Raw genomic sequence first — 26,006 nt, 5'->3', positions numbered from 1 at the left:
GAAGAAGACAAAATAAATGGAAAAATAATCCACGTTCACGGATTGGAAGAACAAATATTGTTAAAATGCTAACACTACCCAAAACAATCTACACATTTAATGCAATCCCTATCAAAATAATACCAGCATTTTTCACAGAGCTAGTACAAACAATTCTAAAATTTGTGTGGAACCAGAAAAGACCCCGAATACCCAAAGTAATGTTGAAAAAGAAAAGCAAAGCTGGAGGCATCACAATTCTGGACTTCAAGCTATATTACAAAGCTGTAGTCATGACAATATGGTACTGGCACAAAAACAGACACATAGATCAATGGAACAGAATAGAAAACCGAAAAATGGACCCACAACTATATGGTGAACTCATCTTCAACAAAGCTGGAAAGAATATCCAATGGAAAAAAGACAGTCTCTTCAACAAATGGTGCTGGGAAAACTGAACAGCAACATACAAAAGAATGAAACTGGATCACTTTCTTACACCATACACTAAAATAAATTCAAAATGGATGAAAGACCTCAATGTGAGACAGGAAATCATAAAAATCCTGGAGAAGAACACAGGCAGCAACCTCTTTGACCTTGGCTGCAGCAACTTCTTACTAGACACACTTCCTGAGGCAAGGAAAACAAAAGCAAAAATTAGCTATTGAGACTTCATCAAGACAAAAAGTTTCTGCACAGCAAAGGAAACAATCAACAAAAGTAAAAGACAACTTGTGGAATGGGAGAAGAAATTTGCAAATGACATATCAGATAAAAGGTTAGTACCCAAAATCTATAAAGAACTTATCAAACTCAACACCCAAAAAACAAAAAATGCAGTTAAGAAATGGGAAGAAGACATGAGTAGACATTTTTCCAAAAAAGACATCCAGATGACTAACAGACACATCAAAAGATGCTCAACATCACTCATCATCAGGGAAATACAAATCAAAACTACATTGAGATATCACCTCACAACTGTCAGAATGGCTAAAACTAACAACACAGGAAACAACAGATGTTGGTGAGGATGCAGAGAAAGGGGAACTCTCTTACACTGTTGGTAGGATGTAAATTGGTGCAGCCGCTCTAGAAAACAATGTGAAGTTCCCTCAAAAAGTTATAAATAGAACTATCCTAGTTCTAGCAATTGCACTACTAGGTATTAACACAAAGAATACAAAAATACTGATTAGAAGAGGCACATGTACCCCAATGTTTATAGCAGCATTACCAACAACAGCCAAATTATGGAAAGAGCTCAAATGTCTATTGAATGATAAATGGATAAGAAAGATGTGGTATATATACACAATGGAACATCATTCAGTCATCAAAAACAATGAAGTCTTGCCATTTACAATGACGCAGATGGAACTAGAGTGCATTATGCTAAGTGAAACAAGTCAGAGAGAGACAAATACCATATGATTTTACTCATACGTGGAATTTAAGAAACAAAGCAGATGAACATAGGGAAAGGAGGTAAAAAGAGAGAGGGAAAAAAACCATAAGGGTCTCTTAACTATAGAGAGCAAACTGAGGGTTGAGGGAGGAGAGGTGGGCAGGGGATGGGCTAAAAATGGGTAATGATTATTAAGTAGGGCACTTGTAATGAGCACTGGATGTTATATTAACTGACTGATCACTAATTTTCACTCCTAAAACAAAAAAAAAAATTTAACACAGAATAAATGGAGAGATATACCTTGAAAAAATACATAAATAAAATGTGGTATATATACACAATCGAATATTATTTGGCCATAAAAAGGAATGAAATCTTGCCTTTTGTGACAAAATGGATGGGCCTGGAAAGTATTATGGTAAGTAAAAAAAAGAGAAAGACAAATACCTATGATTTCAATTAATACGGAATCCACAAAACAAAACAAATGAACAAACAAAACAGAAAAAGACTCATAAATACAAAGAACAAATGTGATTGCCAGAGGAAGGGGGGGATGAGTGGATAGGCAAAATAGGTGAAGGAGATTAAGAGGTATAAATTTCAAGTTATAAAAAAAAATGTCATGGGGATGTAAAGTTTAGCATAGGGGATACTGTGAAAAATATTGTAATAACTTTGTATGGTGACAGATGGTAACTCCACTAATTGTGGTGAGCACCTCATAGCATACAAATGTTGAATCACTATGCTGTGTACCTGAAACTAATTGTATGTCAACTATACTGCAATTAAAAAACATTTTTTAAAGCAGTAATAAGCTTATCTACAGTATAATAATAAAAATGGAAAGAAGGAAATGAAAGGCAGGTAGAATATACAGAGCTTGTAAACAATACAGAGAGAAAGGTCAAGGGAGGTTTCAGAACAGTAAAGAAAAGAATGGAGATGCTAGTGCCATAGGGAAGTCCAAGAAAGGCATCTGGAGTTGTAAATGAGAATAAGGTTGTTGTGTGAATGTAAACATTGTTAAAATAGGTCTAGGAGCAAACAGAAACTCTTGTCTACAGCTTGGAGTAAAGGGGAAAAAGTCATAAAAATATGAAAAGAAAGGCCAGAAATTTTTACGCTACAAAGGAATTTCTAAGGCCATTTTTTTTTAATGAGGCTACTAACAACTTTCAAGTTTCAATTATAATATAAAGATGGAAACCAGGTAAGTTAGGAAGGAAATGTGGGTAGTAAGAAAGTGGAAACAAGAAGCACAAATTATACTTCCACAAAGTGTAATAGGACAACTTAAATAATCAATAAAATATTAAAGTCTGTAGGAGATACTGGAAAACTATGGAGCTATTAAAAGAAATGACATAGATTTTTAAAAATACTGACAAAGATGGTAAAATATCTTGTTAAACCTTTTAAAACACATAGAACACAGAACACTTACATGCACGAATATTAAGCCTCAAAATATGTAAAGTGAAAAGAAAATAACTATAAGAAATGAACAAATTCATAATAATAACTTTAAAAAATTTTCAATGTTTATTTTTAAGAGAGAGAGTGCAAGCAAGGGAGGGGCAGAGAGAGAGAGAAAGACACAGAATCCAACGGAGGTTCTAGGCTCTGAGCTGTCAGCACAGAGCCCGACACAGGGCTTGAACCCACGAACCACAAGATCATCACTTGAACCGAAGTCAGATGCTTAACCAACTGAGCCACCCGGGTGCCCTCATAATAATAACTTTTAAATATCTCTCAGTAGTTAATAGAATAAACAGACCAGAAATCAGTATGAGCTGGCTCTGGTACACCACTGGTGCTTATTATTGTCATTAATAATCAGAGAAATACAAATTTAAAACACAATATATACCATTCACACCCACAGGCTATCAAAAGTTTTAAAGTCCCAACAATTCCAAGGACAGGCAAGGATATGAAGCAATGGGAACTCTGATTCATTGCTGCTTATACATGCACTTTGTAAAACTCTTTGACTTTGTCTATCAAAGTTGAAGACCCAGCAATTCCACTCCTAGTCAAAATACTTAACAGCCAATATGGAGCATTCCATTTCCCACAAACAGCCAAGCAAGTGAGACTTCAGGGGAGTTCTGGCCTACAGCACGATAGGTCAACAGCTCCAGGGTGTCACATGAGCAGTAGGTATTTGCCTACCGGGGTCCAAAGATTACTACACACACCCCAGAACCTTTGGGGGCTGGGTGATGGGCTCACACATCTGGAGGGGCATGAGAGTAGCTCCTCAGCAGTGACTAAACAGGGCTCCTTAGGGCTACAACAGAGTTAAAAGGAAATTTAGGAATTTGGAGCAGTGGTTTTCTACCAACTGGAACAAAAATTTCTCTATTTTAACATTTGGCATCACCTTAATAGTGTGTACTGGCTGCATATTAATCCTAAATTTTCCCCAAGGAAACTTAAGCACATATACAACAATACATTAAAAGAATTTTTATGCAACCAATGATTAATCATAAGCAAAAAAAAAAAAAGCAAAAAGGAAAGTGAATGATAATGAAATAGCCCAATGTGTATGAATCTCACAAACATGGAGTTGAGAGGAAAAAAAGACAGAAAAGAATACATATACTGTAGGAAAGGAAAAACAAGATAAAAACAGAAAGGGAGGCAAACCATAAGAGACTCTTAAATACAGAGAACAAACCAAGAGTTACTGGAGGAGAGGTGGGTGGGGGGATGGCTTAATGAGTGATGTGAATTAAGGAGGTCACTTTTGGGGATGAGCATTGGGTGTTGTATGTAAGAGACGAATCACTGGGTTCTACTCCTAAAGCTAAAATTACACTATAGGTTGACTAACTTGAATTTAAATTAAAAAAAAATAATAATACATATACTGTGATTCCATTCATATAAATGTTTTCTTGTTTGTTTTTTTGTGGTTTTTTTGTTTTCTTACTGATCAATACAAAATTATCTTTAATTTAGACTGATTCTAAACCCTTAACCTACTAAATAGCCACATCTGGTACAATTAATACAATTTCACTGTACCTTTGTTTCCAGGAACAATTATCACATGTCATATAAAGATTTTAACAGCTAAAACGAAACTATACTACAGAGAGAACCATAAAACATAAAGAAATGCAAGGAAATTGGGGCACCTGGGTGGCTCAGTCGGTTAAGTGTCTGACTTTGGCTCAGGTCATGATCTCACAGTTCATGAGGTCAAGCCCCACATCAGGCTCTGAGCTGATAGCTCAGAGCCTGGAGCCTGCATCAGATTCTGTGTCTCCTTCTCTCTCTGTCCCTCCCCCACTCACATGCTGTCTCTCTCTTGAAAAAAACATTAAAATTTTTTTAAAAATGCAAGGGAATGATTACAAGGCTTATAAAGGAGAAGCCTGGGTACAGGAAGGATTCTGGGGCAGTAGAAATATCCTTTATGTGTTAATTCATCTGTATAATCTTAATGAACTTTTCTCTACTATCTTATATTATGCAATAAAAGGAAAAAAGTAAACAAAAACCTTCTTCAAATAAGAGCTGGGAGCAATGCAGTTGGCAGCTAAAATATGAGAGTACAAATCACATGAGAAATGGGCAGAGCTATGTATCACAGCAGCAAAAGAGGAAAGTGATTGGAGAATAACAGGGCAGGAATGGTATTTATTCAGACAGATCATTATAGGACATTGAGCACCCTGGATAGAAGTGGAAGAGATTCTTAAGTGAGAAAGAAACTTCCAAGGCTAGTTTGCCAGAGAAAAATGGGCACCAAGGGCAAAGTAAGCAAATACACTATTTCTTATTCTTGTTTGTCTTTTTATTATTTTGCTAAGAGAAGCTTCCTTCAGAATTACTCTCAGAAAGCAGCATTTTAAAAGGATTTAAGTGAACTGCTAGAAATTTAAGGAAATTACTGAGGATGTGCCAAAATGCTTACTACAAGAGTAGTCAATTAAATATTATTTACAAAGGCAAAAAACAGACAGATTTGAGTAACTATGCTGTAACAACAAAATAGAATTTGCATTTGTTAGAAAAAAAGCTAGAGAAAAATATAGAAAATATTTATAGTATATTAATAAGTAGAAAAATAATTACAAAATGTTATATAAAATATGATCCCATTTAGGAATACTGAAAAAATTTACCTCAAAATCATAAAATGAGCGATGAAATTATAGGTAGATTTGTTTCTTTTGTTCTTATTTGTACTTTGAAACTTTCTATAATTTATGTTGTATGTGCAATAAGACTAATGATATTCAAAAACATAAACTCAAGGGGTGACTGGGTAGATCAGTCGGTTGGGTAACTGACTCTCGATTTCGGCTCAGGTCATGATTTCGGCTCAGGTCATGATTTCATGGTTTGTGGGATCAACCCCACATGGGGCTCTGCACTGGCAGTGTGGAACCTGCTTGGGATTTTTCCTCTCCCTCTCTCTCTGTCTCTCCCCCATTCACACGTGCTCTCTCTCTCCCAAAAAATAAACTTAAATATATATATATATATATATACACACACACACACTATATATATATATATATATATATATATATATACACACACACACACACATATACATATACATGTGATTCACATATGTATATATATATACATATATATACATATATATATGTATATATATAGATGTTCAAAATTGCAAAACAGCTATCAAAAATTATGTATTTGTGTGGTCAAAGACTGGGAAAAGCATACCAAAAGCAAAAATAATAGCATTAGAAACGAGGATTATAGATTTGTTTCCTTCCACTTTATGTCTTTTTTTTAAGTTTATTTATTTATTTTGAGAGAGAGTGAGCAGGGGAGGGAGGGAGAGAGAGAATCCCAAGCAGTCTCCACACTGTCAGTGCAGAGACCCACACAAAGCTCGAACTCACAACCCTGGGATCATGACCTGAGCTGAAAACAAGAGCCGGATTCTTAACCAACTGAGCCACCCAGGCTCCCCTCCACCTTCTTTCAATGTTACATATATTTAAATTTTTAAATATAATATTAATTAATTACATCTTATATAGTTATATATTAATTACACAATTAATCTCCCTGTCTTTCCCCATCTATCCCTCTTTCTCAGGTTATTAAATGCAAAGCAGCTATTGCCTGGGAAGCAGGCAAGCCCCTCTGCATAGAAGAGGTCGAGGTAGCTCCTCCCAAGGCTCATGAAGTTCGCGTCCAGGTAAGTGGAGACTTTTCCTATATAATACAGAGAAGACACTCAGTGCAGGTTTGGCTTCTTCGGGTCAAGCCTATGTGGCATGACCGAGAGCACCTGGAGTGTCACCTGTGGCAGAATTTCATTTTTAGGTCCAGATAGAAACAGGAATTATCCCAGCAGGGGTAAATTATTAAATATCAGTTGTTATTAATAACAGGTTTAAAATTTAATTCAACTATCTTTACATTAACCATTAGCCCTGAGAATCAGACAAAGGAATTCACTTCAGATTAGAATTAGTTAGGTTTTCTTTTTGCTTTCTTTCTTTTGCTGTATTACAAAGTGATATTAAAAGAAAGATAGAAAATTTGGTTCAACACAAGGTAGAAGGAAGACCTGAAGTGCTGTCCAGGGCAGTATGAGGGTCTAAAATGCCCAGAGGAGGGACAGGCGTGGGTCAGCAGGGAAAAGACACTGCACTGAGCAGAGACCACAGACTGAAAGCTGGCAAAACTTCTCCATTTCCCCCCAGCTGGCCCGGCTTATACACTTCTCCTGAGGACTACCACAGTATGGGTTTATACATGAGGATGAATAAGACATCCTTGTCAAGAGAATCTTGAATAGTAAGGGATATGTTAGCTATTGAGACATTCCTTTATCTGATACCTCTTTTAACTATAAAGATTTTATTACCTCTGTTTCCTTTCATGTAGTTTCAACAAAATTTGCGCCAGCCCTAGAAACCTGTGTTCCCTCCACTACCTCTGCCTAAAAGATTTTGTTTAATTTTCCCTACTACCTTTGATTTCTCCTCTCCTGGAGGCAGTAATTGCCAATTCTATCTCTTTGTATGACTCTCCAGTGACAGTGAAAGTTAGAAAACAAAGGTTTGTTATTTAGAGGAAAAGAATATATGCTGATATTTTTAATTGTGCCCCCCCTCAAAATGTAACTCTTTTATTGAGCTCTAGGAATGTTGTAAAGTGTCAAGGTGACATTGGGCCTAAAATTATCCTAACCCTAATGACATAATGACAGAAACAGGACTCAAGTCTGTGATTGCCTTGCAGATAATCGCCACTGCCCTGTGCCATACTGACGCCCATCCGATCAATCCTAAATTTAAAGAGGCCCTCTTCCCAGTGATCCTTGGCCATGAGGGCGCAGGAATTGTGGAAAGTGTTGGGCCAGGAGTGACCAGTTTCAAACCAGGTACGTCTTTTCCTGATTCCAGTTAAATGGAAATGTCAGGATATTTCAGGGACTGATACAATCTTGGCTTTTGCATGCTATTTATATATAGGGGATGTATATTATATTGGTCTCTATTTATATATGGGAACCATCTTTTCCAAAGACAAACTAAAATACCTTATCTATCACAGATAACAATGGGGCAGAATATTTGAAATCAGAACTGATAAAATCTGGATAATATGGTCACTTTATTCACATGTAGCACTGAGAAACGGTCCTGTGAAGCAACCCACAAAGTGGGGCACAAAAGAAAATTTATAACAACCTCCTCTAAATAAAACAGAGAACCAATTGAATATTACAAAGAATTTAAAGAATGAGGATATACAGTCAGCCTAAGTGAGAAATATTATATATGTCAGTATTAGCTTATGTGCCTTTTTGAAACTTTGTAACATAAAAATAATATGTGAATGGAACATGCCAATGGGCTGAAATTTTTTACTTCCCATTTTATAACATTCACAAAATACTGGAATATGGGCTCTGTAATACTCACTTGTCAAGTGGGATGAACTGTATGTATCATTCTTTCCTCCTTTAATGAGAATGCTCCAAACATAGGAGTATATTAGATTCCATTCCAAACAAGATCAGAGAAACAAATTGCTCCCATAAGCTTTGCATCCATGAAGTGCTCTGGCCAATGTAGTCCTAGCTCTGCCACTTACTGGCTGTGTGACCTCCACCAGTGAAGTCACTTTTTTGTGACACAGCTCAGATTTCTGTTTTCTAAAGTGGAGAGAAAAGGTACCCATCTCAAAGGACAGTTCTGAGAAGTAAATGAGATAATATGGGTAAACAGAAGGATGCCTAGCACATACTAAATGTTGAAAAAATGTTAATTATCATTATTGGGCTGTGATCATCAGAGGAAAGAAGCCATAAGTAAGTTGTATTTGAGTAAAAAAAATAGAAAAATATAGAATTTGAAGTGAACTAAATGGTGAAACATGGCAATGATGTAAAGTTTAATCTCCATATCCTGCCTGTTGTTGTCCACCTTTAATAAGGATGCTCTACTCCATACAAGATGTTTAGAAATGTTAAGAAAAAAAAGTAATAGTCATGATGCAGAGAGTTTCAGTGACAGCATAGCCTCAGACAGGACTCTGCAGCTAGTGGTATCAATGCAGATTTGTTCCCCAAGCGCCCAGCAGCAAAATAAATTAAATTAAATTAAATAAATAAATAAATAAATAAATAAATAAATAAATAAATAAATATTTTTAAAAATTTTAAAAATACAGTATATTCAATACTTGGGGAATCTTGTAGAGCAACAAAATATTGTAGCCATCTATACTTTCTGCTGAACATATATATACCATAAAGAATGGTGTTTTCCACTGATACATCTGGTAGAAACTATTTATAAACTGTATCTTAGGCACCATCCAACATATGGCCTTTCTTTCCAGGTGACAAAGTAATTCCACTCTACATGGCTCAATGTGGAAAATGCAAGTTCTGTCTGAGTCCACTCACAAATTTCTGTACAAAACTCAGGTAAGCTCTATACACTATTAGTAAGAATATGAATTGGTATACGTATTTGGGGAAGTACACTGGCAATACGTAGATGAAGTTTCTATCCACCAATTCTAGTCCTTGGTGTATACAAGAAACTATTGCAAAATTACCCAAAGAAACATATGCTAGAATGTTCACTACAACATTATTTATAACAGCAATTAAAAATAGCCCAATGCCCACCAATAAGAGAACGGATTAACAAAGTGCTATGTAGTAACACAATGGAATACTATATAACAATGAAAAGGGCTAAACTTGATCTACATACAACAACAGAGAATAATCTCACATAATGTTAAGGGAAAGAAGCAAGTTGCTGACAAATATATTTAGTAAGATATCATATACAAAACAATACCATAGACAGTATAATTTATGGTTACATATGCATGTAGTAAAAGTATAAATACACTATTGGAATGATAAATGCCGAAATCAAAATAGTAGCTATTTCCACAGAAGAGAGAGGGATGAAATGAGGCTCAGTAATTTATTCCAAGGCCACACAGATAAAAGTCTTAGAACTAGATTTTGAGGGGTGCCTGAGTGGATCAGTTGGTTGAGTGTCTGACTTTGGCTCAGGTTATGGTTTCATGATTCGTGAGTTCGAGCCCCATGTCAGGCTCTGTGCTGACAGCTCAGAGCCTGGAGCCTGCTTCAGATTCTGTCTCCCTCTCTCTCTCTGCCCCTCCTCCACTCACACTCTGTCTCGCTCTCTCTCTCTCAGAAATAAACAAACATTAAACATTTTTTTAAAAAAAAGAACTAGATTTTGAACATAAGCAGTTGGACTCCAGAGTCCAAACCCTTTATCACCTTATTCTTTAATGAGACTACAGAAAAATCTATTTGTCCTTAATACTAATTGAAGCTAGTTATTTTGGAAGCTAAAATTGTACTACTCTTACATCTAATCACTATTACTCAATTTCCTTGTCTATAAAATGGGAATGATAATAATGCTTATTTTACAGGGTTGTGGTAGATATTTAAAGAATTAATACACTTTTTTGCGAACTCTTAATGAAATAATGGATTTTGGCAATGACCATAAGTTCTTTCTAACATCACAAAAAGAGAGATAATAAAGTATTATGTGCCTCCAGATGAAAATACACAACACTGCCTTTGAAATATTCCTACAAAAATATAAAACCAAATTAAAACAATCAGTTAGATTGAAAACACTAGTTTAGAGGAAATACAAGCATGGAGAAACATGTTAAACCTAATTACAGGAATGTAATCAGAAAAATCCAGAATGAGAAAAACTCTACAGAACAAATGACTGTTTCTTCAACAAATTGTAAAGAAAAAAATAAGGAGAGAAGTGAGCATCTATAAAGTAAGAGAGACTTAACAGACATATCAACCAAATGCAATATGTCAACCTAAAAGAATCTCTTTGTTTTTTAATGTGTATTTATTTTTTGAGAGAGAGATGGGAGGTAGGGGGCACAGAGAAGGAGACACAGAATCTTTAGGAGGCTCCAGGCTCCGAGCTGACAGCAAAGAGCCCGATCTGGGGCTCAAACTCATGAGCCGCGAGATCATGACCTGAGCCGAAGTTGGATGCTTACCTGACTAAGCTACCCAGGTACCCCAAAGAATCTATCTTTTTGAGACACATACTAAAATATTTACAGATGAAATAGTAATGTCTGGGGTTTAATTCAAAATAGTCCCATGAGGGAGAGTGGGTGCTGGTAGGGGTGGCAGGTAATAGATGACAGAACATCAGCCATGAGTTGATAACTACAGAAGCTGGGATATGGTTGCACAGATATGCAACAACCTAGACTTTCTACTTTCATATATAGTTGAGTTTTCCATTACAATTTTTTTTAAGAATTAATACATGTAAACTCCTAAGAGAGTTTCTGGCCCATAAAGAGTATTCAATAAAAAGTTTATCATCTTTGGGGCGCCTGGGTGGCGCAGTCAGTTAAGCGTCCGACTTCAGCCAGGTCACGATCTCGCGGTCCGTGAGTTCGAGCCCCGCGTCAGGCTCTGGGCTGATGGCTCAGAGCCTGGAGCCTGTTTCCGATTCTGTGTCTCCCTCTCTCTCTGCCCCTCCCCCGTTCATGCTCTGTCTCTCTCTGTCCCAAAAATAAATAAACGTTGAAAAAAAAAATTTTTTTTTTAAAGTTTATCATCTTTAAACTACTTCTGATTATATTTATGTGAAAAGTCTCAAGTCATTTTCTCAATTTTTCTCTCATAAAATTGTCGTAATAAACATGTAATGCCCAGGAATTTTTTCAGGAATGTAATCAGAGGTCCATTTACATTCTCTTTTTTGTGTCTTTTTTTTTTTTTTTTTTGTAATTTTCTAGTCTAGTCAAAAATCCTATTGTTGATCAAGAACTAATGCAAGACAAAACCAGCAGGTTTACCTGCAAAGGAAAACCAATTTACCATTTCATGGGAACCAGCACCTTCACTCAGTACACCGTCGTGTCAGATATTAATCTTGCCAAAATTGATGATGATGCAAATTTAGAGAGAGTTTGTCTGTTAGGATGTGGGTTTTCAACTGGCTATGGAGCTGCAATCAACACTGCCAAGGTAAAAGTGTTTAATCACCAGGTTGCATAAAATAGAACTTACTAGGAAATAGCGTGATAAATCAGCTGGTTACCTTCAAGTCCTAGCTCTGTAATTTATTACCTCTGTGACTGTAGGCAAGTTCTTTAACCCCTCTACACTAATATTTCCTACAAATAGTTATGGGGATAATTAAATCATATTACATACATAAGATATCTAGCCCAGCAGCTGGCATATAGTTAGCACCTGGATGAGGTTACTTTCTTGTCTCTATACTGATATGCTACTTTATAGACCATCCCTGCCTTAAATACAGCATGTTCAAATATGTCCCCTAAATAGCAATGTTCATCCTGGGACAGCAGATCCAGTCAAGAGGCAACAGAAACTACAGAAACTCCCAGCGATCTCCATATAGCCACCTCTGCTTTCTCCTTGACCCTGCATATTTCTCTCCCTCAAACTGTGGTAATTCACCTCTGCTTCTCATCGTGCCCATTTGTGGCTCCAAGGGAATGTCTCAAGTGACAGCCCCGATGGTGGCAAGATGCATCCCCGGGATCCCATGTTAGAATTTAGAAGCTTTCACAAAACTTTAATGAGAGACTGGAGAGATGTCACTATCATTTGGATGCCTCAAACAACCCCTTTATTTAAACCTCCTTGACATCACTCTTCATCCCTTGAGTTCAAACTGCAAAGTGCAACCAGAGTGGTCTTTTTAAACAACAAATCTGAAGATTTCATTCCCCTTTCATTACTCCCCTTTTCCCTCAGTGAGCTAGTGATTCTCCCTAATTCTCCCTTTGCAGGCTCACTGTTCCCCCGGGCCTGACCTTCAGTCTCCAGGCTCTAATCACCGTGTCTCCTGGGCTTTCCACACCCAGCTCCCAACAACAGTGCCTGGAAAGCTCCCCTACCTCTTCTGGCTGACTCCATTTTTTTCCCACCTCCTATCAGAAACCCTTCAGCCTCTTGGGCATGCATTGGGTATTCCTTCCAGTTTTCCCAAAAGTATCTGTGCTTATCCCTGTCTTCCTTCCTATCACACTATGGAGAAATTTCTCATTTATTTCTTCTCCCTATTAGACTATTTACTCCTTGAGGGCAACAACTCTCTCTTGTTCATTGTGATGTGAACAATCACTCTAGGCCCTATGCCTAGCACAGAGTAGGAGCTTAATAATTTTTCAATGAATGAATGAATGAATAACGCCAGATTCATGTGCAACGCTTAAAAATCTTTTTTTTTTTCTTAAGAAAGAAAGAGAGAGAAAGCGCAAGTTAGTGAGGGGCAGAGAGAGAGAGAGAATCCTCAAGGGGCAGCCCCACGAGGAGCGGTGGGGGGGGTGGGGGGGTAGCGAGAAAGAGAGAATCAAGGCTCACCCAAAGTGGGGCTCATGCTCACCTAATACGGGGCTCCAGCTCACCCAATGTGGGGCTCAAACTCACAAATCTTGAGATTATGACCTGAGCGGAAGTCAGATGTTTAACGACTGAGACACCCAGGTGCCCAACCCCTAAAAATCTTGATAAGGCTTGGTTTTCAGCTTTGCAATCCAAATAGTCCTTTTTGTCAGGTTACCTAGAGGTGTTAGAGTGTCAAGGAAATAAACTCAGCCTAACCAAAATAACAGGGTGATCTAGTAGGCAGAATATGAAGAGAAGACTTTTCACTGAGAATTATGTCAACCAAGCAGACAGGAATGCTACTTTTGGCTATCACTATATTATCTCCCTCCAAAAATTCATTCATTTATTCATTCATTCATTAATAAAAATTAAAAATCATATGTGAAGTCAGACTACATTCTGAAGGCTCCTGGAGGAAGGGGGTTAATTGAGGGAAGTTAAAAGCAGATGTAACCTTGGCAGTCAAGGCATACTCTCCTGTACCTAGTATTGTCAGAATTATTGCTCTTTGGGCCACTCTCTCCTGTCTGGACTCCATGAAGACTGTCACCTTCTACTACTCTAGTCTTTCTTCAGGGATATGAACACTAGAGATTCAGCTACAATTTTCTTTTAAATCCAATCCAAATTTCCAGGACCTGTTCTCGCGGTTGAGGAACACCTAAACCACCTCATAGGATGCTTAGAGAAGAGAAATGAATCTGATAGGAACAAGTTAAGGGAAGTGAAATATCATTAATTCTAGCCAAAAGGCAAGAGTTTTAATAAAGTTTAATTTCCTTCTGGGAAGAAAAGTGATGACACAACTTTGTATAATTAGTGGGAGACTGGCACCCAGCATTACCAGGAGTCCTAATTCTTTTTAATCAGCTTGTATCCTTTACTGCCAAATTAATCATGTTTCACAGAGATCTTTGGAAGCATGAAAATGTCTTTTAACCGTGTTGTCTGCAAATAGATAATCATCCACTATGAATTATTCTATTTTCAAATTGTGGCGGGGTAGTTTATAGTGACCACCCCCCCCAGGACCATAATCAAGGGCACTTTTACACGCAGCAGTCTAGTTGTTTAACACAAGTAATATAGTGTATTCAATTTATACTGTTGGAAGCTGTGTATAACATTGCCTCAATAAGGAAGATGCATTTCTACTTTCAATGACTCTTAGAGGTAAACTTTTAAACACAGTCTTTAAGGAGATATATTTGGATATATACTAAACATGTGCCACAACATTGTAAACATCACACTGTGTATAGAGAACATTATGAATATTTGTAAAAAATATATTTTATTTACCCCTGAGTAGCAAAAGTCAAACACTGTATGCCTGCCTAATATCATGCATAAATTAAAGTAAGAGATATACATTCTCTCTATTCCTTAATAGTTTTGTTTCCAATTTAGAATATATCAGTACTTCCCTTGGGCAGATTCCTCTTTCCCTTTTGTTTATGCTTTAATTCTAACAGTTTCCCATCATCATTAGAAAATATTAATTAAGCATCTGTGTAGTATTTTTTTTGCCACTATACCACTCTACAGAATAACATAATCCAGATACAGCAACTTTCCTTATCATCTTGTATATTCAGTTTCTATTTCATTCGATGCAATGAACATTTATTAAAGACCCAACACATAGAACACTATTAATAGCAATGTGAAAGATAATATGAGTTCAAAGAACTTACAGTCTTTTGAAGAAACACGCACACAAATACAAAATCAACAAATCAAGGTAGATCATAAATTATGCAATATAGAAAAAACAAAAAGGAAATATAGAAAACCAAAAGAAATTTGTATTTCATGCCTTTCAAATTAATTGGTGATTTGGGATGTGAGTTAATTCATACTTAGAGAAACATTAGTGCTCATTCAAAACCGACTATAACACTAATACAACCAAATAAGGCCCATTAAAAATATAAATTATTTGTGATCTATTTAAAAAGGAAAATAATAAACCCTTTAAAATGTGTGGGTTTTAAATTTTTGTGCTGACAACACTAAAAGGGAACAGGAAAACAAGAGGATTATTTTCACTTGGGCTTATTCCTTACTATTAGCTGATCATTCTAATGGCATTCAAATGATTCTCCAAATTTAGCCAGTGAGTAATCCATTTTTATATTGGCAGATTTCCCCTATTGGCTGTATCATTTAGTTTTATGATAGACAGTCTTTTATTTATATGTTCCTGCCCCCACCTCACTCTCTCCATTTAAAAAAAAGTTAAGTTCACTTCCATTAACAGTTAACTTAGGGGTGCCTGGGTGGCTCAGTCAGCTGAGCGTCTGACTCTTGATTTCAGCTCAGGTCATGATCTCACAGTCGTAGGATCAAGTCCCCTCCCTGGCCTCCATCCTGAGTGTGGAGCCTGCTTAGGATTCATTCTCTCTCTCTCTGTCCCCTCTCCCAGCTCATGCACTCTCTCTAAAAAAATTAAAAAATAAATTTTTTAAAAAGTTAATTTATAAATTGTCCTGCCTGCAGGTCACCCCTGGTTCTACTTGTGCCATCTTTGGCCTAGGAGGTGTTGGTCTTTCTGCTATAATGGGTTGTAAAGTAGCAGGAGCTTCCAGAATTATAGCTATTGACATCAACAGTGAGAAGTTTACAAAGGCCAAAGCCCTCGGAGCCACTGACTGCCTCAATCCTAGAAACCTACATAAACCCATCCAGGAGGTCATCATTGAAATGACCAAAGGAGGGGTGGATTTTGCCCTTGATTGTGCAGGTGGACCTGAAGCCATGGTATGTATATTTTTAATGATAGTATATAATAAATTATTATTTATTAACATTAATAAACATTGGCAATGTGTGTATCAATATAGTTACTTTGTATATTTTATATACATATATGTATATATTATATATTTATATAGAAAATATTAGCTATTAGATTGCATGTATTAATATTTAATTACAAGTATTACTTAATAGATTAATATTTTTGTATATTCTTCCACATGAAATTCAGCAAAAAGTTAAGAAAAAACTTAGAAATGAAAATTTTAAAATAATTCTGCCTATGAGAAATGACAAAGAAACAACAGAAAAGGCAGATTTAGAGAAGGGAAGGGGACAGAAGGACACGTGTCACCCCTAACAGCTGGAAGTATCCACTCCCAGCTAAAATCAGAGAAGAGAGAGGTTAGCAATTTACAAGCAATCGAGTTCTGTCCATCAGATTTCAGTAAATGAGCTGCACAATTAGATCCAAATCATATATGTGAAATTTTCAATATATTACATGCACACACACACACTGCAAAATTAAAAAGTAGATCTTTTTTTCCTAAACAATTCTGTATCATTCAGATTTCTTCTCTCAAGACGAGCTACATAATTTGCAGGCCCTTCTAGGCACAGGGCCCTGAGCGACTGCATTGGCTGCAGGCCTACAAAGCCAGCCCTGTCTATTCTACTTGAGAAAGTGGGGTAAATCAACCACACAGACAACACATGGAGAAGTTAGCCTGCCAGAATGCCCAGCCTCATCTTCCAGTGAATGTTCACTTCATACCCGTTTGTGCAAATACACTAAGCAGAGTTTTGTTTTGTTTTATGAGATGACAAAAAAAATTCGCCAACTATCTGCCATGGAGTCTTTTTCGTGAGTGAGATTTGTGGAGTAGCTATGACACTATGCCCTTTTAATTATGACTTCATTCAACATGGCTCCCAAACCCTCCTCTAGGGAGATGATAAAAAAAAATAGAATTCTGGGGACACCTGGGTGGCTCAGTCAGTTAAGCACCCAACTCTTGATTTTGGCCCAGGTCATGATCTCATGACTCATGTGAGTTTCAACCCCACATTGGACTCGGGGTCCAATTGAGAGTTTCTCACTCTCATGTGAGTTTCAACCCACATTGGACTCGGCACTGGCCAAACTCAAAATAAAGCAGTGTGGAGCCTGCTTGGGATTCTCTCTCTCCCTCTCTCTGCCCGTCTCCCACTCACACACACACATGTGCTCTCTCTCTCTCCCTCTCTTTCTCTTAAAATGATTTTTACAAAAAAAATTTTTTTAAACAATACAATTCTGTACTTCAGCCTCCCAGTGGCAGGCTTTGAACAGTTCTTCCCCTTGGTTCTTACCCTACTGATGCATTTCCCAGAAGAGAATGGAGATGGGGAAGAGGTGCTGAGAGCATCAGGCTCCCTACCTCGGTCTCTCCTCTCAGAATGCCTTCATTGATAATGTAACTGCTTAAAGGAGGGTCTGGTAGGTAATAAGCACTCAATAAATATCAGCTATTACTGAAAATTCATGCATTAAGGCTCCTTATCCTGCACGTGCTCCCCTGTGTTCAATGCTTCAGACGTTGTCCTTGGCATCTGCAACTTGCATTGTGCCACAATATTCTTCCACTTTCCATAGCTCAAACTTTTTACAAACATTGAAATTCAGCGTATTGATTTTATCTTTCTAGTATAGAGATTCTCAACACCGGCTACACTTTAGAAACGCGTGGGGAGTTGTTATTGTCATTGTTTAATACCAATGAATGGACCATACTCCAGGATAGTCTCAAGAGTCTAAGGCCCAGATACCAATATTTTTTACATTACTCAAGTTGAGAACCATCTGAACTAAAACTTGACAGGTTTTATTATTATTTTAAATTATGGAATAGAATTATACCAGAGAACCCAAATAAATGATGGATTTATTTAATCACAAAACATCAGCTACCTACCCGTCCACCAAGTTTCCATTACTAAAGAAAGCTAAATGTCTTGGTTGTAGAGGAGATTCCAGCAATGGGTGTGAACTTGAATTCAATGACCACTAGTGCTCTAAAGCAGCCTTAAGAACCCAACAGAATAATCAGAAAGTTACAATAATTAACAATATTATAAAGTTTTGAAAAGTAAAAGTAATTCTCATCAAAACCTCTCAGAGACTTCTAAATAAACCTGTTGTGCATATAATGCTCATTTTTACTTAAGTCATCATTAGGGAAATTAATTCTTTGCTTGGAGCAAAGCTCCAGAAACGTAGAAAAGGCAAACAGGGAAAAAAATTTTTTTTAATAAAATAGTAAGTAAGAGTCAATGTAAATAGCTACCTTCAGGTAACAAATAGTGCCTATGGATTTTCCCCTCTCTATAGATCTCTCCATACAGCATAAACAAAAGTATTTCCTCCCAATAAAAAGTCCACACAGTAGAAGAGTTGCTATTTAGAAATGTTATGAATTCTCAAAAGAATAAATATGTAGTCAAATAAAAATTTCAAAACACATTCTAAAAGTTCTAGGTCATTGCATTTTCCATCACTCGTAAGACATGGAGAGAGGGGGAGAATTTACTGTACTTTAAACTGTTTCTTTCACACAGTGATCAGTGATGAAAAAAGCTGTTCTTCCTATTGGGACTTTTGTGAAAGTAAAAATTGCCCCAACAGGTCAGAATTAAGTTGAGCACTGACTATGGCAAGGGATATAAAATAAAGTTTACACTTTTCTTAAGATTAGTCTCAAAAGATTGTAAATGTTCATCTAGTTACCATATGGCTTCTTATGGAATGGCCACCCACAAATTTATACCTTTCTCAAACTTCTTTATGTTTTCAATCCTTGGCATTTTTAACCCCAAACTTGCAGTAGGTTAACATAACTCTCTCTCATGGGAATATCAAAGCAACTCCCCTGGGCCACTGTCTTCCATGTAGTTATTCAGCCAGCAATCAAGGCTCAGTCAAGTTCAAATTTGTAGCTTCACAATCTCACCACAAGATCATCTTGGTTGTTACAGCAGGAGAAGGAAGAGCTGGCAGGTTCTGTTTCGCCTATGAAATAACACACATCACTTCTGCCCACAGCCAATGACCCAGAATTAGTTACATAACTCTACCTAACTGTGAGAGCTAAATAATGTAGGGAAGGAGATGAAATGTTTTATGACCAGCAGCCAGTGTCAGATTCTGTTGAAACTGTTTTGTCCTCTGTTTTAAGTAGCACTTTTTAATTATCTTACTTTGGGATCTACTAAGTTTATGGTGTGTACCTCATTTCCTGGGCTCTAATAAATACTTATTCATTCCTCTCTTCATGACTTCAAAGATTGTTTTTATGCATGTAGAACTGCAAATGTTTTACTACATATCCACAACAGATCACTGAAAACTTGGTAAGAGTTTATAATACCTTCTAGAGTTCTTTCCTAACTTCACATGTTTACTTTTCTTGACAGGCAATGATACGCATTCCAGTTCACCATAACTATGGTATTAAACAAAATAATATATTGTTTCTTTTCAATATCTTTTTGGGTAACGCTCAAAATTTAAATGAATGTTCTATCTGAAACAGAACAGTGGCACCCCAAGTATCAATCAACAATACTATGATCATTTTAGCTTGAATAATCTTATCTTATATGCAGAGTTGCATACATTTTCCCTAAAGCATTGTGCATACCTACACTAGGGTTCATGTTCTACGTTTTCTACTTACTCAACTAATCTTTTTTTTGACCTTCCAGAGAGCAGCCCTGGACTGTACAACAGCAGGTTGGGGAACATGTACTTTCATCGGGGTAGACTCTGAAATTAGAGGATTGACTATATCTCCAGTGGAGCTCATAATGGGCCGTACCATAAATGGAACATGCTTTGGTGGTCAGTTTTTTTTTTCCCTCTTTTAATTATCTCCATAGTAGTACTCAAATTCTTATAATGAAATTACTGAATGGAAAGGAAAAAATATATTGTTTAAATATCGAGTGCCTAATAACATATCTAGAGACTGCATAAAAGCTATTCTAGCAATTATTTGAGAATAAACAAAATTTGTATAAATGGATAACTACAATTTGTAAAGTTAAGTTCATTTTGCATTAAAATTAACCAACACAAGAGGAACAAAAGGTAAACTTCGACCAAACTGAGATAATTCCTTATCTAGAAATAGAAACTAATCTTAACATTCCTTGTTAAAAAAAACTTTTAAATCAATAAAAGTATAGAAAATCAAAGATGGGAGGGATAATCTATTTGAAGCAACCCAAATCTGGCTTGGTAATTTCATTCACTCAACAAACTGATTAAACCACTTCTTGTCAAAAACCATGTCTTTACGTGGCATTTTGGCCAAATTACAGGTTGGAAAAGCATTGATTCTATTCCAAAGCTGGTTACTGACTACAAGAATAAGATATTTGATCTGGATATATTGGTGACCCATACCCTGCCTTTTGACAAAATCAATGAGGCATTTGACCTAATGAACCAAGGCAAAAGGTAAGTTAACAAACAGAGGGATAAGTGGTTCAAAAAACCTTTACGATGACTCTTTACTTCATGTTAAGAACCAATCAGTTTGTCTTTTCTGACACTTTCCACAACATCACACATACTAGATGTGCTTAAAAGATTAAATAGTGGCCATCTGGGAAAAGAAAAGCTTCCTGCTCTATTCCCATAATGTACACTCCCATACACTATTTTAACATAGAGTGGTGATACAAACTGACACAGATTTTCCCTTTCAAAAACCATTGTTAACTCAGTTGGGGCTGCTCCCTAGTAAGAAAGGTTTCCATAGTATAATGTCAGGTCATTCTGGTGCAATATAGCCCTGGGTCTGGCATCATTATGTTCTGCAATTAACAAAAGATGCCCACTCTAGGCCCTTCATTATCAGAACCAAGTGAAAACCATGGATATGTGAGCAGTGAGTGGCTCACTTAAAGAAACTTAAAGCATGCCCTAACTCTTATCCTCATGCTTTGTCCACTGTCTCTGACCCACAATTTTAGCTATCTTGGCATTGACATTGGCATAGACCCTGAGAACTAAGTTATAGAAATGTCCCAACTGGGGGATCTGTAGCAGCTAGGGAGCAGGAGAGACTAGGATCAATGATTTTGGTTCAAATGATCAGGCACAACCTTGGTCAATAGAAACAATAGGCAAAAACACCAGGACCACTCTTTCACAGAGGAGATGCAGGACAAAAAAGCACCTGAGAAGACATCACAAAATGGGAAGGGGGGGAGGGAGGACCTAAAGTTAAGTGACATGAGTTTGAAGGAGAAAATAAACATTGCAGAAGAAAACAGGTTCATGGTGTGAGGACCCAAGCTACTTCCTGGGAAAGAAACCTGAGAAATTATTTCTACTGACATGAACTGTCTAATCTGCAAACATATTAGTTGCAATATATCAAAAAGAAGTTCAATAAAAACAAAAAATTACTTAGGCTACACAAAGTAACTTAGTGTATAAACTCTGCAATATCTCACACAATCTCAGTATCTCCATAAAGAGTGGTCCTTAAGTAAGGAGTTTGGTTGGAGTTTGGAGCCTTAGAACCTAAACCTCATAGCTCCTCCACCATTGCCCCTTTTCCCCTAGAGTTTTCAGTCACAGAATATACCCATAGGGAGTTGCTAAGTGGCAGCCAAATGGAAAATGGTGAATTACTTTATTAATAGCTGGGCAAGTCCCCTGTACTCTTAAAGTAGGCCTAGTAATCAGTGGTAGAATGAAAGGCTGAGGGGTAGATACTTGAATGACGCTTCCTACTTGGCCTCTAGCTCACTGAGAAGACCACATTCCTGCCCACGCAGATGGAAAGATGACAATGGAGAAAACAGAGGATGGCACTTACCACGTGGGTGTAGGAAGCACAACTGAGGATAGGCCCTCCTACCATACCAACTACATAGCAGTAAGAAAGCAGAGGGAACGCAACGCCCAGTTGGTCTTTTAAGGTGCAATGACCTTGACTCCTGGTAAAAGGACACAGAGGTTCTCCTTCCACAGGTAGACAGATGTAGCTCTAGTCCCTGGGTGAAGAAAACATTTATGCATGGCAAACTGCTAATGCCAGGGCTTCCACAGTTCCAGCAGTAAGGTCCAACATAAGGAATTCTCGGTCCCCAAGGATTATCTCCTTCTTTGCTTCTACATGTTGAAGGAATTACCCAGGATTTAGAATATTTAGGTTTTCAGAAAGCATCACTCCAACACAACAAGCAGTGACTATTCCAACACAGAAACCTCACTACAACCCTACCATGCGGTAGCATGGACCTCACCCAGGGTCAGGTGAGAGTTCCGAACTCTTCCCAGCTTACTAGCACCATTTGCAAGGTATTATTCATTCCACGAATGAGAGAGGATGACAAGATAAAAGCAATTAGGCTTAGCAAACTAGATGTCTATAAAGAAAGATTAAAACCAAATGCTGAGATGAAAATACAGAAATTATTTGTGGGTTTTAGTTACATTTACCATAAAAACTATGCTGACTATTGTTTTATTATTATTAACAGCATTCGAATAGTCCTGACCTTTTGAAGACACGAGGAACAAACTGGAATCCTATCTGACTGAATCTGAACCTGTCTGGTTAATTTATATCCTGTAACGATGAGCCAAGAATTGCCATGAATTTAAACAACTATTTACAATTAACATCTCAACATCAAATAGTTATATTTACGGCATTTGTATCCATAAAATGCATTAATATTTCCTATTTAGCAACTATGATAACTGATGTGTTTATGAATAGAATTATATGATGAGAATTGCTTAAAACTCATTCTGGAGAGGTGGGAATGGGGAATGAAGGGTAAGAAGTAAAGCCAGATTGGCTACATGATTATAATTTTTAAGGTTGGGTGATAAATATACAAAGTTTCATTATACTCTTCTCTGTATTTTTGTATATTTTTAAAATTTTCCATAATCAAAAAATTTTTACTAGAAAAAATTACTATTATATACATATACATAAGGTACATACATCATTGAAATATGTTATATATATAAATTGCTGTCACATAATTTCTGGGTTTCAATAAGCTACAAGCTAATCTTCTTTAATAAACTACTAAATAATTTCCTTTTTAACATCTGTTAATTTCTTTTCTCTTAGTCCTACTTTATCACTATGAACTATAATCACAATAGTGGGATATCAGAAGCTATATAAATGAATATAGATATATTAAAAATGAAGATTTTTAAAAAGCAAAAACACATGTACACTCTCAAATTTCCATCTGTATTAAATGCCCTTTTCATCTTTGATAATCATTAAACATATAATGTCTAGAGCTTTAGAGTTTAATGACCTGTAATTTGCACTAAGTATTTTTTTTAATATGAAATTTATTGTCAAATTGGTTTCCATACAACACCCAGTGCTCATCCCAAAAGGTGCCCTCCTCAATGTCCATCACCCACCCTCCCCTCCTTCCCACCCCCCATCAACCCTCAGTTTGTTCTCAGTTTTTAACAGTCTCTTATGGTTTGGCTCCCTCCCCAACTTTTTTTTTGTCCTTCCCGTCCCCCATAGTCTTCTGTTAAGTTTCTCAGGATCCACATAAGAGTGAAAACATATGGTATCTGTCTTTCTCTGTATGGCTTATTTCACTTAGCATCACACTCTCCAGTTCCATCCACGTTGCTATAAAAGGCCATATTTCATTCTTTCTCATTGCCATGTAGTATTCCATTGTGTATATAAACCACAATTTCTTGATCCTTTCATCAGTTGATGGACATTTATCCCCTTTCCATAATTTGGCTATTGTTGAAAGTGCTGCTATAAACATTGGGGTACAAGCGCCCCTATGCATCAGTACTCCTGTATCCCTTGGGTAAATTCCTAGCAGTGCTATTGTGGAGTCATAGGGTAGGTCTATTTTTAATTTTTTGAGGAACCTCCACACTGTTTTCCAGAGTGGCTGCACCAATTTGCATTCCCACCAACAGTGCAAGAGGGTTCCCATTACTCCACATCCTCACAAGCATCTATAGTCTCCTGATTTGTTCATTTTGGCCACTCTGGTGTGAGGTGATATCTGAGTGTGGTTTTGATTTGTATTTCCCTGATGAGGAGCGACGCTGAACATCTTTTCATGTGCCTGTTGGCCATCTATGTCTTCTTTAGAGAACTGTCTATTCATGTTTTCTGCCCATTTCTTCACTGGATTATTTGTTTTTCGGGTGTGGAGTTTGGTGAGCTCTTTATAGATTTTGGAGACTAGCCCTTTGTCCCATATGTCATTTGCAAATATCTTTTCCCATTCCGTTGGTTGCCTTTTAGTTTTGTTGGTTGTTTCCTTTGCTGTGCAGAAGCTTTTTATCTTCATAAGGTCCCAGTAATTCATTTTTGCTTTTAATTCCCTTGCCTTTGGAGATGTGTCAAGTAAGAAATTGCTGCGGCTGAGGTCAGAGAGGTTTTTTCCTGCTTTCTCCCCTAGGGTTTTGATGGTTTTCTGTCTCACATTCAGGTCCTTTATCCATTTTGAGTTTATTTTTGTAAATGGTGTAAGAAAGTGGTCTAGTTTCATTTTTCTGCATGTTGCTGTCCAGCTCTCCCAGAACCATTTGTTAAAGAGACTGTATTTTTTTTTCACTGGATATTCTTTCCTGCTTTGTCAAAGATTAGTTGGCCATACTTTTCTGGGTCCAATTCTGGGTTCTCTATTCTATTCCATTGGTCTATGTGTCTGTTTTTGTGCCAATACCATGCTGTCATGGTGATTACAGCTTTGTAGTAGAGGCTAAAGTCTGGGATTGCGATGCCTCCTGCTTTGGTCTTCTTCTTCACAATTCCTTTGGCTATTCAGGGCCTTTTGTGGTTCCATATGAATTTTAGGATTGCTTGTTCTAGCCTCGAGAAGAATGCTAGTGCAATTTCGACAGGGATTGCATTGAATGTGTAGATAGCTTTGGGTAGTATTGACATTTTAACAATATTTATTCTTCCAATCCATGAGCATGGAGTGTTTTTCCATTTATTTGTGTCTTCTTCAATTTCCTTCATAAGCTTTCTATAGTTTTCAGCATACAGATCTTTTACATATTTGGTTAGGTTTATTCCTAGGTATTTTATGATTCTCAGTGCAATTGTGAATGGGATCATTTTCTTGTCTTTCTGTTGCTTCATTATTAGTGTATAAGAATGCAACTGATTTCTGTACATTAATTTTGTATCCTGTGACTTTGCTGAATTCATGTATCAGTTCTAGCAGACTTTTCATGGAATCTGTCAGGTTTTCCATGTATAGTATCATGTCATCTGCAAAAAGTGAAACCTTGATTTCATCTTGGCCAATTTTGATGCCTTTGATTTCCTTTTGTTGTCTGATTGCTGATGCTAGCACTTCCAACACTGTGTTAAACAACAGTGGTGAGAGTGGTCATCCCTTTCGTGTTCCTGATCTCAGGGGGAAAGCTCTCAGTTTTTCCCCATTGAGGAGGATATTAGCTGTGGGCTTTTCATAAATGGCTCTTATGATGTTTAAGTATGTTCCTTCTATCCTGACTCTCTCGAGGGTTTTTATTAAGAAAGGATGCTGAATTTTGTCAAATGCTTTTTCTGCATCAATTGACAGGATCATATGGTTCTTATCTTTTCTTGTTTTAATGCGATGTATCACAATGATTGATTTGTGAATGTTGAACCAGCCCTGCATCCCAGGAATGAATCCCAATTGATCATGGTGAATAATTCTTTTTATATACTGGTAAATTCAATTTGCTAGTATCTTGTTGAGAATTTTTGCATCCATATTCATCAGGGATATTGGCCTGTAGTTCTCTTTTTTTACTGGGTCTCTGTCTGGTTTGGGAATCAAAGTAATGCTGGCTTCATAGAAGGAGTATGGAAGTTTTCCTTC

The 26,006-nt window shown here is 37.0% G+C and overlaps 1 protein-coding gene across 1 annotated transcript; it reads left to right on the top strand.

The window, feature by feature from the left end:
- Nucleotides 1-5,160: 5,160 nt before the first annotated feature.
- LOC124520752 (all-trans-retinol dehydrogenase [NAD(+)] ADH4) lies at nucleotides 5,161-22,668 on the top strand. The gene is made up of 9 exons (XM_047091814.1): nucleotides 5,161-5,178; nucleotides 6,501-6,602; nucleotides 7,655-7,796; nucleotides 9,263-9,350; nucleotides 11,714-11,945; nucleotides 15,843-16,103; nucleotides 19,848-19,983; nucleotides 20,466-20,604; nucleotides 22,644-22,668. Exons 1-9 carry the CDS (start codon nucleotides 5,161-5,163, stop codon nucleotides 22,666-22,668), a joined length of 1,143 nt encoding a protein of 380 aa, XP_046947770.1.
- The last annotated feature ends 3,338 nt before the right edge of the window (nucleotides 22,669-26,006 follow it).

The sequence above is a fragment of the Lynx rufus genome, unplaced genomic scaffold (genome assembly GCF_022079265.1).
Source record: "Lynx rufus isolate CCGP_SWC_20201006 ecotype Redwood Valley unplaced genomic scaffold, mLynRuf1.p SCAF_3, whole genome shotgun sequence".
NCBI lineage: Eukaryota > Metazoa > Chordata > Mammalia > Carnivora > Felidae > Lynx > Lynx rufus.
This window is presented reverse-complemented; position numbering and strand designations above follow the sequence as displayed.